At 38.4% G+C, this 14,499-nt stretch overlaps 1 protein-coding gene across 1 annotated transcript in view; it reads left to right on the top strand.

Moving 5' to 3' along the window:
* Nucleotides 1–13,263, top strand: part of LOC121388913 (DDB1- and CUL4-associated factor 11-like) — a 29,271-nt gene extending 16,008 nt beyond the window's left edge. The window contains exons 11-18 of the mRNA XM_041520451.1: nucleotides 458–515; nucleotides 1,625–1,717; nucleotides 2,680–2,772; nucleotides 5,649–5,738; nucleotides 6,098–6,161; nucleotides 8,014–8,166; nucleotides 9,669–9,775; nucleotides 12,527–13,263. Of these exons, the coding sequence (XP_041376385.1) occupies nucleotides 458–515; nucleotides 1,625–1,717; nucleotides 2,680–2,772; nucleotides 5,649–5,738; nucleotides 6,098–6,161; nucleotides 8,014–8,166; nucleotides 9,669–9,775; nucleotides 12,527–12,697 (829 nt within the window). The 3' untranslated portion in view covers nucleotides 12,698–13,263. The remainder of the gene's footprint in view (nucleotides 1–457; nucleotides 516–1,624; nucleotides 1,718–2,679; nucleotides 2,773–5,648; nucleotides 5,739–6,097; nucleotides 6,162–8,013; nucleotides 8,167–9,668; nucleotides 9,776–12,526) is intronic.
* Nucleotides 13,264–14,499: the final 1,236 nt, after the last annotated feature.

The raw sequence follows: 14,499 nt of genomic DNA, 5'->3' as shown, positions 1-14,499 counted from the left end.
GATTGAGCTAGGATCGTTCCTTGTCAGTGGGCCCATCGGGCTATTTCTTGTTCCAGCCAGTGCTCCACAACTGGTGTAACAAAGGCCATGGTGTTTACTATCCTGTCTGTGGGATGGTGCATATAAAAGAACCCTTGCTGCTAATCAGAAAGAGTAGCCCATGAAGTGGCGACAGCGGGTTTCCTCTCTCAATATCTGTGTTGTCTGACACCATATAACTAAATAAAATGTCTGTCTGTCTGTCTGTCTGGTCTGTCTGTCCATCTGTCAGTCTGTCAGTCTGTCCCACAGCGGGTTTCTTCTCTTAATATCTGTGTGGTCCTTAACCATATGTTCGACGCCATATAACCATGAATAAAATATGTCGAGTGCGTCGTTAAATAAAACATTTCCTTCCTTCCTTCCTGGTGATCTGTAATGGGGTTTTCTTGTTGCTGACAGTGTTTGTTTATTACAGTGCCAATGACCGGTGCCTATATGTTTTTGATAGAGAGAGCAACCAACGCACATTAAGGGTAGGACTTTGTTTTCAGTAAATAGTACTGTATTTTTAATATAATAAAATTATGTTAATTAACCAGTAACTGATATGGTACTGTGATGTGACAGATATGATGATTTATCCAGCGAAACAAAAATAATATTGATTTAGACCGAGGCTGATATTTATTTTTTACATATAACTTTCAATTTTCTATGTCACTTTTCGTAGATAATTATTAGTTTTTGTAATACTGACCATCATATGTTTTTGCATGGCCATTTTTTCAATTGTCAGGGTTGCAAGTAGATATTTTCCAATGTTCACTTTATATTAATTAAAAAATCAACTATATAATTAAACAAATTGCTACAGTTTGTCAGGCTGATTTTTGGCCAAATTAAATGAAAATGTCAATCTGTGTAACAAAATGTTTTCATATTACTGCAGATCTTGACCATAACTTTTGTCAGCGGTAGCCAACTGGGCTACCAGGTTATAAAATCTGGTAGCCCCCCAGTAAAAATAGATGGCCCCATAATTTTAATACTTTTAGAAAATGAGAGAAAATATTAAACTCATTTATTATTTATTTAAAAATGTTTTAGGTTTTTTTAAAATCATGAGAAATATACCGTGAAAATACACACTTGTACATGTTGATTGCAGAGTAACTGGATGTGTAAAACAAATATATAGCAGCCCAGTGGACTACCAGGTTTAGACATCTGGTAGCTCGAGCAAACATTTGGTAGCCAAAACACCCTGGGCCACTGCTAGAGTCCAGCCCTGATTACCATTACCACAAAACAGCTATACAGTGTTGAAACGAATTACTACACATTGTTACATGGATTACAAATAATATTGTCAGTACAATGATGGAAATACATGGTGAAAATGTTTTAGCTAAGTTTATTTTGCCCGAATATCTCCGTTTGTTTTGCCTGAATTTGAGGATTTGCTCTAAACCAGTTTCCCCTCCCCCCCCCCCCCCCCCCCCACATCTCTCATACGCTTATGACTAGTCCACAAGGCCAATAGAAATAAATCTTATTTTGTACCCCAGCGTGTCATTGTGAAAGTGCAGTATCACTGAGTGAGAGTGAATGTTTGTATTCAGGTTGTACACTGTATTTGCAGATTGAGTGCCACGATGACGACGTCAATGCTGTGTCGTTCGCCGACGACAGCTCCCAGATCCTCTTCAGTGGAGGAGACGATGGACTCGTCAAGGTATTGCTCCTCAGTTTACTCAGGGCTTCTAGATTATGGTAGCCCCACTCCCATGGCTAGTGATATTCAATGCTGGGCTAGTACAGGGCTTCTAGATTGTGGTAGCCCTACTCCCATGGCTAGTGATATTCAATGCTGGGCTAGTAAATAACTGCTATTGCCATGCCTGATGGCTAGTGAATCTTTTTGGGTCAAATGTTGCAGTTTTGTCTATTTTGTAAGTATGAATATTCTGCCTCCACCCCAACACCCAATGTTAGTGTTTTTAAGCTCTATCTCCTTCTTTAGGTGACATATCTGATTATTACTATTATTTAGTAAAATTGTATTAAGTTAAAGTAAAGTAGGGCTAGTGAATTTTTAATTGTGGCAAGTAATATTTTTAAATCATTGATCCCATGGCTAGTGGATTTTATAAGAATTCTAGAAGCCCTGGGCCCATATTTTCGAAGCTATCTTAGCCTACGAAATCGTGAAGTCATCGTAAGCTATGATGTCGCTATGGCGTGCGCTGTAGTGACGTCACAACCTGTAGCACTAAGATGGCTTCGAAAATAGGGCCCCTGCTTTACTGTAAATCAGATTAAAGGCGCAGACAATAGTTTCAGCCTGTGAAAATGGGACACTAAGTTTCAACCTTGCTTAATCTACAAACCTGTGGCACATTTGGATAAAGTTACAACAGAGTGAAAGAAGAGTCTGTGACTTCGACACAGTAAAATACCCGTAAAAATAGACTGGTACTCAAGACTCCATAACGATTACTTCTCAGATGCATGTGTTTTTTTTAAAATATGAAAGATACATTTTGTGATATTAGAAACACCAGGATGACCAGGAACACTTCGGATGTACGAAAATGGAAATCTAAACAATAAAATCATATAGAATAATGGCCCTTGAACTTAGAAGACATGAAAATTTCTTTCGCTGTACTCTCAAAATGCTTGGGGTTTTTATAGGTTTGGGATCGACGCACATTACAGGAGTCTAACCCGGTTCCAGTAGGCGTAATGGCCGGGCACCATGATGGTGTCACATTTATTGATTCCAAGGTACGTATTCTTTTTATTCCAATGATTAAACATTATGGTATGTGATGTTCTGTTGCTATATAAAAGGAAATGTTTTATTTAACGACACACTCGACACATTTTATTTACAGTTATATGGCGTCAGACATATGGTTAAGGACAAACAGATATTGAGAGAGGAAACCCGTTGTCGCCATTTTATGGGCTACTCTTTCCGATTAGCAGCAAGGGATCTTTTATATGCATCATCCCACAGATAGAGTAGTACATACCATGACCTTTGATATACCAGTCGTGGTGTATTGGCTGGAACGAGAAATAGCCCAATGGGCCCACCGACGGGATCGATCCCAGACCGACCGCGCATTGAGCGAGCACTTTACCACTGGCCTACATCCCGCCTGGCTATATAAAAGAGTATGGTGTTTACAGTCATCATAGTCAGACTTTAGATCAGCAGGCTATTGAACTTAATCTCAGCACTGACAACAACCATACATGTCAGCTCTTTAGATCAGCAGGCTATTGAACTTAATCTCAGCACTGACAACAACCATACATGTCAGCTCTTACGGATCACCCGTAAGACGTACAGATTTTTTAGCATTTGACAGTCTTACGGGTGTAGGACAAATTCCTTACGGGTAACACGCATTTTCAGGTGGGTTTTTTTTATTATTTTTACATGACTCGTTATGATCTTAGTAAGCCATCCTTCGTGATCCTTCGTGATTTTCGTTGTCCTTTCGTGAATCGGGAAATGGCCATTTTGTCTCAATTTTCATTTTCATGTTGCCTTGAATTTAAAATCATCTGTTCCCCGTCCTTTTGCAGCTCGGGAAACGGCCATTTTGTCGTATTTATTTTGGACGAGAGGTGCCACCTAGCAGATATATGTGCGCTAATCTAAACTGTACTTGTTAATAGTTTCGATTTTCATTTTCATGTTGCCTTGAATTTAAAATCATCAGTTCCCCGTCCTTTTGCAGCTCGCTTATGCCATGGATTTCTTATGGATTTTTGTCCACAGTCTTACAGTAAAGGTTGGCATCTATGAACAACTGTCATAGCTACAGTATGAATTGCTGTAGAGCAGGGTCTTTACCAATGGCAGTTTTCTTTTTAACATTACCTGTCCTCAACAAATGCACCTCCCCCCCTCCACGCAGGGAGAATACAGTGAATAATTTTAGGCCATCCCATTGGCTGTTGGGATGTTCGGACCAGACCACTTGCGTGGAGGGAAGGTGCACTTGTTGAGGACAGGTAATGTATCTATAAAAGAGAAAACACTCAGTTTTCTCCAGTCTTTGCTGCTGGATAAAGATTATAGCCATCAGTTGAACCGCTTTTATTTTTTATTTCTTATTTTGTTTCTATCAAAAGTTACTGGTTTCATATTAATGTGCACAGGCTCACAATTGCCATAGATGGGCTTTTTGTCTATGGCAAAAAAACTTTCAAAATTGGTTTAGGTAACGAATCCTTTAGTTTAATCCCTATAGATGAAACTTGGCTGTCTGTCCCGGACAGGGGCGAGACGTAGCCCAGTAGTAAAGCGCACGCTTGATGCACGGTCGGTTGGGGATAGATCCCCATCAGTGGGCCCATTGGGCTATTTCTCGCTTCAGCCAATGCACCACGATTGGTACATCAAAGGCCATAGTATGTGCTATCCTGTCTATGGGATGGTGCATATAAAAGATCCCTTGCTGCTAATCGAAAAGAGTAGCCCATGAAGTAGCGACAGCAAGTTTCCTGTCTCAGTATACATGTATGTGTGGTTCTTAACCTTATGTCCGACGCCATATAACTGTCAATAAAATGTGTTTAGTGTGTCATTAAATAAAACATTTCCTTCCTGTCCAGGACAGGGGATAATGTATAGTTGTTACTGGTTAGTGACACAGTGTAATGTTACAGCTTCCCATGGAGTAATTAAAATTCACTTTGGGTGGAAGCCAGTACTGGGATGCGAACCCAGTACTTTCTAGCATTAAATCAGTGGCTTCACTACTAGGTCACCGGCCTCGGTGGCGTCATGGTTAGGCCATCGGTCTACAGGCTGGTAGGTACTGGGTTCGGATCCCAGTTGAGGCATGGGATTTTTAATCCAGATACTGATTCCAAACCCTGAGTGAGTGCTCCGCAAGGCTCAATGGGTAGGTGTAAACCACTTGCACCTACCAGTGATCCATAACTGGTTCCACAAAGGCCATGGTTTGTGCTATCCTTCCTGTGGGAAGCGCAAATAAAAGATCCCTTGCTGCTAATCGGAAAGAGTAGCCCATGTAGTGGCGACAGCGGGTTTCCTCTCAAAAACTGTGTGGTCCTTAACCATATGTCTGACGCCATATAACCGTAAATAAAATATGTTGAGTGCGTCGTTAAATAAAACATTTCTTTCACTACTACATCAGTGAGTGTGACACTGGTTAAACCACGTGCTGGGGTGTTGCTAAACATTACTTTTGTGTAGTTAAACAAGTCAAAATAGTTCAAGGTTTGTTTTGTTTAATGGCACCATTAGAGCACATTGATTAATCATCAGCTGTTGGATGTCGGACATTTGATTATCTGACACGTGGTCTTCAGAGCTCTACTACGTTTTTCTGTTAGCAACAACGGATGTTTTATATACACTTTCCCACAAACAGGAAAAACCTAATGGGTCTGTTGACGAGATTTGATCCTACAACCCAATCATCTCAGACGAGTACTCTACCAACAGTCAAAATAGATTTTCAGGATAATTTACAAGGTCATTAACTCAGATGTATTGAGCTATAGATGAGAAAGAGATAACTTAAAGATGGTGAATGTGTGACATAGCCCCTGATGGGATTTGATCCACTGACATCAGCATGCATGGAATCATTGCTGTTTTCTCTTTACAGAGGGATGCAAGATACCTCGTGTCTAATTCTAAGGATCAGACCATTAAACTTTGGGACGTGCGGGTCTTTTCGACAAAAGATGCAGTTGAGGTATGTTTTTTTAAGTCCATGGCAAGAGGTGTAGATCGGTTTATAGAAAAGAAAGAAATGTTTTAAGCTGTAAACAGCCCCAAGTTCAGCTAGCTAAAGTTTCGCTAACATTCTCAAACTATTAGTATCTGATTGCTTCCCGACATGACCATGAAGCAGTTGCAGATGTTTTTCTGCTCAGTCTGTTAGAACTTGGCCCAGGTTTCAGGTAATCAGGAAAACTCCTAGGCATGTATTCAATGTGCTTTTATAGTAATAATACAGAGGTTTTAAGAGTCATTTGTTTCACCTGTAAGTCTCCCTTGTGAATACCAGAACTATTTGAAATATAACTAGACAATATTTTTATTTTGTTGTAGGCGACAAAAAAAGCTGTATCTAATCAGAGATGGGATTACCGATGGCAACAAGTTCCAAGGAAAAGTTAGTACAATTTATATGCTGTAAATCATAAAATATTAGTGATTTTAAAATTATAGTGAAACACAAATAAGTGACGTGCTAGCAACATTAAATGTTAGTGATATCGACATATCAGACATTAAAACAAAATTAAGTTTCAGTTTTGGATCGGCTGAAATAATAAATTTGATCAATTTTGACGTCATGCAGCTTACAGACAACTTACATTTAGTAGAAAATTGTTATTTGCTAGCCTTTTGGTTTAACCAATAGCATGTAGCCATTACATTTTTTCCATTAGTAGCAAGGGATCTTTTATATGCACCATCCCACAGACAGGATAGCACATACAACAGCCTTTGATATACCAGTCGAGATGCATTGGCTGGAATGAGAAATAGCCCATTGCACCCACCGACGAGGATCGATCCCAAACCGATCGCGCATCAAACAAGCACTTTACCACTGGGCTATGTCCCGTCCTACCACAAATGATTATAGCATTCAGTTTTATTTCAATGCAGTCTGACCAAAAAGGTAAATGGTTTTGAAAAACTTTAACTAAATAATATAAAAATATTAATTCCTATTTGGACCACTGAAACGGATGTGATGACAGAACATCTCTTTAAATTTAGGATCATTAAACATGAGTGTCTTGCATGGCCTCAATAATTTCGCTAAAATGTTATGCTCTAACGTTTTGTGATTTATAGTAATATGCCCATTGGAAATCTCGACTGACTTTGTTAGCCTGTAATATATTAAATACATGTATGTTTACAGTCAAGTCATCAAATCTGTTTCAATGGTCCTAATATGTATTAATATTTTTAAATTATGTAGTTAAAAGTTTTTCAAAACCATTTACCTTTTTGGTCAGACTGCATTCAAATAGAACTGAATGCTATACTCATTTGTGGTAGGGTGGGACGTAGCCCAGTGGTAAAGTGTTTGTTTGATGCACAGTCAGTTTGGGATCAATCTCCGTCGGTGGGTCAGTTAGGCTATTTCTCATTCCAGCCAGTGCACCACGACTGGTATATCAAAGGCCGTGATATCTGCTATCCTGTCTGTGGGATGGTGCATATGAAAAATCCCTTGCTACTAAAGGAAAATAATAGCGAGTTTCCCTCTTAAAGGCATACTGTCATGGATTTAAGGACCTTATTTCTCTAAAAATGGGTAATAAATAAAAATTACATTAATTGTTGGAAACCAAATCTAGCTATCGCATCACTTTAACTGAACCATGATGGAATGAAATGCATGTCAACCCCCTCGGCAATTTTAGTTTTTGAATTATGGACCATTACCATAATTCAATTATTTTTACAAAATATAATTAATAAATGGAGTATGGTGGTTATGAAGATGGTTGAATAAAGTACATTTAGGCACAAATCAAATAATGTTTGTTCAGTTAATACTTTGTTAGACCATTAAATAGGTCAGTGGTCTGTGACAATATGCCTTTAAGACTATGTCAGAATTACCAAGATTTGACATCCAATAGCCGATGATTAATAAATCAATGTGCTCTAGTGGTGTTGTTAAACAAAACAAACTTTAACTTATTCATTTAACTGTTTACAGACATTTAAGCTACTGACTGGTATGATTCAGTTCTTCATTCACCTTTGATACCAAATAACTAATGGGTCTTATTTTTCTTCATTCATTCATTCATTCATTCTTTCATTTTTTCATTCATTTACTCAGTAATACATTCATTCATTAATTTTTTTTCATGTATTCTTTTATGGGTTTATTATAGATACTGGTGATGATATACATGTATGCTGTGATTTTTCTGGCCTACATATCTATTAACCGTGATGTAGCCGATATTGAAGTGTGATTTGTTTTGCAGTGTCGCGGAAGTCTAAGATGAGTGGAGACACGTCGGTGATGACGTACAAAGGCCACTGTGTGTTGCACACGTTGGTGCGGTGTCGCTTCTCCCCGCAGTTCACCACTGGACAGAGGTACATCTACAGTGGCTGTGCCACGGGATGCGTTGTCAGTAAGTTCATTAGTTCAATACTCTTGGCACGTAGGAATGATATTTTAAGTAGAAGGACTGAAGCTATATAGGAGGCTTCATCTCATACAAAATTACCTCTGCCTGCTACTAATCCCAGTCGGGTTGCTGCTGCTCTCTTGCACCTGCCAGTGCAGGTGGTCCCTTCCCCCACCCACCCCAACCTTTCCTGTCCTGCACAGAGGAGCTGGCCAAGGCTGGCACCTGTGCCCATGACAGGCATGCACCAAAACAGCTTCCTCTGAATGTGCATGTTAATCCCTATACCATACCATACAAAATTATGATATTTTTATGGTTTTAAATGTGATCTACCATCTTCAAAAGAAAATAATAATTATTTAAAGGAATTTTTGGATATTATTACGGTTATGGTTTGTGCATTTATACATATGATAGACCGGCCTCGGTGGCATCGTGGTAGGCCATCGGTCTACAGGCCAGTAGGTACTGGGTTCGGATCCCAGTCGAGGCATGGGATTTTTAATCCAGATATCGACTCCAAACCCTGAGTGAGTGCTCCGCAAGGCTCAATGGGTAGGTGTAAACCACTTGCACCGACCAGTGATCAATAACTGGTTCAACAAAGGCCATGGTTTGTGCTATCCTGCCTGTGGGAAGTGCAAATAAAAGATCCCTTGCTGCTAATCGGAAGAGTAGCCCATGTAGTGGCGACAGTGGGTTTCCTCTCAAAATTTGTGTGGTCCTTAATCATATGTCTGACGCCATATAACCATAAATAAAATGTGTTGAGTGCATCGTTAAATAAAACATTTCTTTCTTTCTTATAAATATGATAGAACACAAAATGTAATCTTATTCTCTTACAATAAGGGGATACCGTATGGGTTTTTTTTAGGGGACAGATTTCATACTAAATAAAACATATTTGTTATTTTCCTTTAAAAAAAATTAACTTAAGTTTATTTAGATACATGACATTGTATATTTGTTAACAATGTGAAGGTTGAGTAACTGAGGTAGTTGTATTGTGCATGGGCAGTAGCAATGGGCCTGGGTGAATATAGAAGGGGATGGGAGCTTATAAATACAATAGCTTAGTTTTAAATAATAATAAACCTTTCTCAACTACGGGCAAGATGTCGCCCAGTGGCAAAGCGTTCTCTTGATGTTCGGTCGGTCTGGGCTGTTTCTCATTCCAGCCAGTGCACCATGACTGGTACATCAAAGGCTGTGGTATGTGCTATCCTGTCTATCGGATGCTGCCAATCAAAAGGAGTAACCCATGAAGTGGTGACAGCAGGTTTCCTCCCTCAATATCTGTGTGGTCCTTAACCATATATCCGACGCCATATAGCCATAAATAAAATGTGTTGAGTGTGTCATTAAATAAAACGGTTCCTTCCTTTTTCTCAACTACATGTGTATGACATGATCCAATCCTTGTTTGATGGTAATAATATTGTGGCACGTGCGGTCTGTTAAGATATGACAAAGCGTACTTGAATGTTTTTCTTCTTCAGTTTACGACCTGCTGAGCGGGAAGATTGTCAAGAAGCTGGAAGGCCACCAAGCATGTGTCCGAGATGTGTCATGGCATCCGTTCGACAACTCGCTTATGAGTACCTCCGTGAGTATCCACAAAACACTAAACATAATACCCTCATTATGAGAATCCACTAAACACAACACCCTCATGAGTACCTCTGTGAGTATTCACTTCACTAAACATAACACCCGTATGAGTGCCTCCGTGAGTATTCACTTCACTAAACATAACACCCACATGAGTGCCTCCGTGAGTATTCACTTCACTAAACATAGCACCCACATGAGTGCCTCCGTGAGTATTCACTTCACTAAACATAGCACCCACATGAGTGCCTCCGTGAGTATTCACTTCACTAAACATAACACCCTCATGAGTACCTCCGTGAGTATTCACTTCTCTGAAAATAACTCCCTCATGAGTACCTCCATGAATATCCACTAAATATAACACCCTCATGAGTACCTGTGTTAATATCCACTAAACATAACACCCTCACTAGTACCTGTGTTAATATCCACTAAACATAACACCCTCACTAGTACCTCTGTTAATATCCACTAAACATAACACCCTCACTAGTACCTCTGTTAATATCCACTAAACATAACACCCTCACTAGTACCTCTGTTAATATCCACTAAACATAACACCCTCACGAGTACCTCTGTTAATATCCACTAAACATAACACCCTCACGAGTACCTCTGTTAATATCCACTAAACATAACACCCTCACGAGTACCTCTGTTAATATCCACTAAACATAACACCCTCACTAGTACCTCTGTTAATATCCACTAAACATAACACCCTCACTAGTACCTATGTTAATATCCACTAAACATAACACCCTCACTAGTACCTCTGTTAATATCCACTAAACATAACACCCTCACTAGTACCTCTGTTAATATCCACTAAACATAACACCCTCATGGGTACCTCTGTTAATATCCACTAAACATAACACCCTCATTAGTACCTCTGTTAATATCCACTAAACATAACACCCTCACTAGTACCTCTGTTAATATCCACTAAACATAACACCCTCACTAGTACCTCTGTTAATATCCACTAAACATAACACCCTCACGAGTACCTCTGTTAATATCCACTAAACATAACACCCTCACTAGTACCTCTGTTAATATCCACTAAACATAACACCCTCACTAGTACCTCTGTTAATATCCACTAAACATAACACCCTCACTAGTACCTCTGTTAATATCCACTAAACATACATGAGTACCTCTGTTAATATCCACTAAACATAACACCCTCATGAGTACCTCTGTTAATATCCACTAAACATAACACCCTCATTAGTACCTCTGTTAATATCCACTAAATATAACACCCTCATGAGTACCTCTGTTAATATCCACTAAACATAACACCCTCACTAGTACCTCTGTTAATACCCACTAAACATAACACCCTCACTAGTACCTCTGTTAATATCCACTAAACATAACACCCTCACTAGTACCTCTGTTAATATCCACTAAACATAACACCCTCACTAGTACCTCTGTTAATATCCACTAAACATAACACCCTCATGAGTACCTCTGTTAATATCCACTAAACATAACACCCTCACTAGTACCTCTGTTAATATCCACTAAACATAACACCCTCACTAGTACCTCTGTTAATATCCACTAAACATAACACCCTCACTAGTACCTCTGTTAATATCCACTAAACATACATGAGTACCTCTGTTAATATCCACTAAACATAACACCCTCATGAGTACCTCTGTTAATATCCACTAAACATAACACCCTCATTAGTACCTCTGTTAATATCCACTAAATATAACACCCTCATGAGTACCTCTGTTAATACCCACTAAACATAACACCCTCACTAGTACCTCTGTTAATATCCACTAAACATGACTTCACTAAACGTGACACTGTCATGAGTATCCATTTTATGAAATATAACACACTGATGAGTACCTCCTTGAATATCCACTACAATATTTGACTAAAAATATTAATTGCACCTTGAAGACTTGGCAGACACCAGACTTTAACTGTATGTTATTTTATTTGTATGGGCAAGTACTCACTGAAGTGGGTGATAATCCAGTCCCTGACCAATCTTGTTAGCCCATAAATCAGCCCTTTGTCACTCAACCCTAGAACTCGGACCCTGTGCTTTGAATCATTCCAGCCAGTGCACCATGACTGGTATATCAAAGGCTGTGGTATGTGCTATCCTGTCTATGAGATGGTGTACATAAAAGATCCCTTGCTACTAATGGAAAAATATACCAGGTTATATATTAATTGGCCATTTAACTCGGGGGACTGATGCATAATCGTCACTGTTTGTTGGGGCCAGTGCTCCTTCCACCTCTATTTTCAGCCAGTAATTTATTACTGTGTTTTGATGCGTGTTGTTTGTGCATGGAAAAATCCATATAAAAGTCTGCAGAGAAAAACATACAAAACTGTTGATGCATTTTCAATGAGTTCATATTATTTGTTTCCATGAGTCATAAATGGTATTATTATCCACATAGTTCAAGATATTCAGGGAAATATAACCAGTATGACCCATGTGTGTCATAATAATTTTACATGCACAGCGAATGACATAATTTTGTGAAGCGACATAATTTTGTGAAGCGACGTCATAACTTAACGTGGCTTCTTCAGTGTAAACACTTTTTGACATGGTTCCACTTGTTATTCATGAAAATAATATTTGGAATAATGTGGATAATAAAGAAATTATTACACTCACTTGTGAATCATACTGATTTTACGAAACTCTTGTCAGGATTTTGTGTATATCTTGTTACAGTGGGATGGTACCATTGGTCGATGGGACTATGAGGAACTGCAGATGAGTGACAATGTTGAGATGTGTTGTGGTGGCGACCTGGAAGATGATCCCAAAACACAATTGCGTCGAAGTAGTCGTCTAAAACGGAGAATGTCGGCTGGAAGGAATCTCCGGGGACTGTTCGACTGAGGACAACTCCGTCACAGCAAACACGCGCTGTCAGATAACAACTTTTACTAGAGTTGTCTCCCAGGGCAGATAACTCAGTGCCAATTTGTGTGATAAATGTAGAGTAATTTTGTAAATACACTTGTTATGAATAAGATGTCCATAGTGTCTTGAAATGAAGCCACTTCCTGTATATATCTTGGATATAGGGGAGATAACTCAGTGACAGTTGTGTGATAAATGTTGAGTAATTTTGAAAATACACTTGTTATGAATAAGAGTAATTTTGTAAATACACTTGTTATGAATAAGATGTCCATAGTGTCTTGAAATGAAGCCACTTCCTGTATATATCTTGGATATAGGGGAGATAACTCAGTGACAGTTGTGTGATAAATGTAGAGTAATTTTGTAAATACACTTGTTATGAATAAGAGTAATTTTGTAAATACACTTGTTATGAATAAGATGTCGATAACATCTTGAAATGAAGCCTCTTCCTGTGTATATCTTGAATATAGGGGAGATAATTCAGTGACAATTGTGTGATAAATGTAGAGTAATTTTGTAAATACATTTGTTATGAATAAGATGTTCATAGCGTCTTGAAATGAAGTCACTTCCTGTGTACATATCTCTTGGTCTCAGAGGAAGATAACTGAATAATAAATGTGATTTATGTAGCTCACAACCTTAGGTCCATTTTCCATCAATGCGATTTCGCATGCGAGTTTATCAATACAATGCATTTCCATAGTACCATTACCATATACGCGATTCAGTGCACTGAAAAAAAGTCGATGGATGAACAATTGTTCTGCGTGCAAGTTTTTCAGAGCGCTGACATCCTAACGTGAAGCATTTACTTTTGGCTTAAAAGTACACTCTGACAACGTAAAATTTTGTATAGTAATCTGCTTGTGGAAACGCAGATATGGAAATGCATATTTCCACTTGCAGAAACACACATGATAAAACATGCACGGAATTGCGTTAATGGAAATTGGGCCTCACATATGTACACTTTTAATGAAGAGGAATATCCACAGTGTCTTGAATTGAAGCTGTCAAAGTTTGTGTGTTGTACATGTTATTACACTGAGACGCTACCTTCAGTCAGCGACTGTTCTACAGTTGATTACTTGGAGGAGGCACTGTAATTATTTATTTTTTGTTATTTTTCTTTTTGCACGCTTTGTTTAAATAAAATTTTGTCCTCCCCATTTAAGAACTGAACATAATAATTTTTGACATTCATAGAGATTGTTATTCAAGCTTGTGTGTCATACTGATTTTACAAAATGACGACTTCTTGTATTGTCCGAGTGAGAACAAGGGTAATGCATGAATCCTGACACGATTTTTTGTAAATCGGTATGATTCACAAGGAAATGTAATAATTTTTTTATTATCCATAATAATTTTGTTTTATGAATAGGCTGACTATCAAAACACTTCAAACGTAACCAAAAGGAGAAGACAAAATGCTGCCATTTTCCAAAATGACGTCATTTTGGTGAGCAATTACACAGAGCTAAGACTGGGGAAGCCGCATTAAGTTATGACATCACTTCACAAAATTACATCATTCGTTGTGCACATGAAATCATTATGACACGTGTGTCATACTAGTTATATTTCCCTGTATATCTTGAACTATGTGGATAATAAATGGAAGTAAGAAGCACAAAACCATTTTAAACACTGTATGAACAGTGCTAGCACAGAGCTGTTCATACATCAGTGTGTAGAGTCAACATTAAAAATTGTCAAAGTCAATTTTTTAAATTCTGACTATATAAATATTTCATCAATATAAAATA

The sequence above is a fragment of the Gigantopelta aegis genome, chromosome 14 (genome assembly GCF_016097555.1).
Source record: "Gigantopelta aegis isolate Gae_Host chromosome 14, Gae_host_genome, whole genome shotgun sequence".
Lineage (NCBI taxonomy): Eukaryota > Metazoa > Mollusca > Gastropoda > Neomphalida > Peltospiridae > Gigantopelta > Gigantopelta aegis.
The sequence above is the reverse complement of the archived record's forward strand: the minus strand, read 5'-3'. Positions and strand labels throughout refer to the sequence as shown.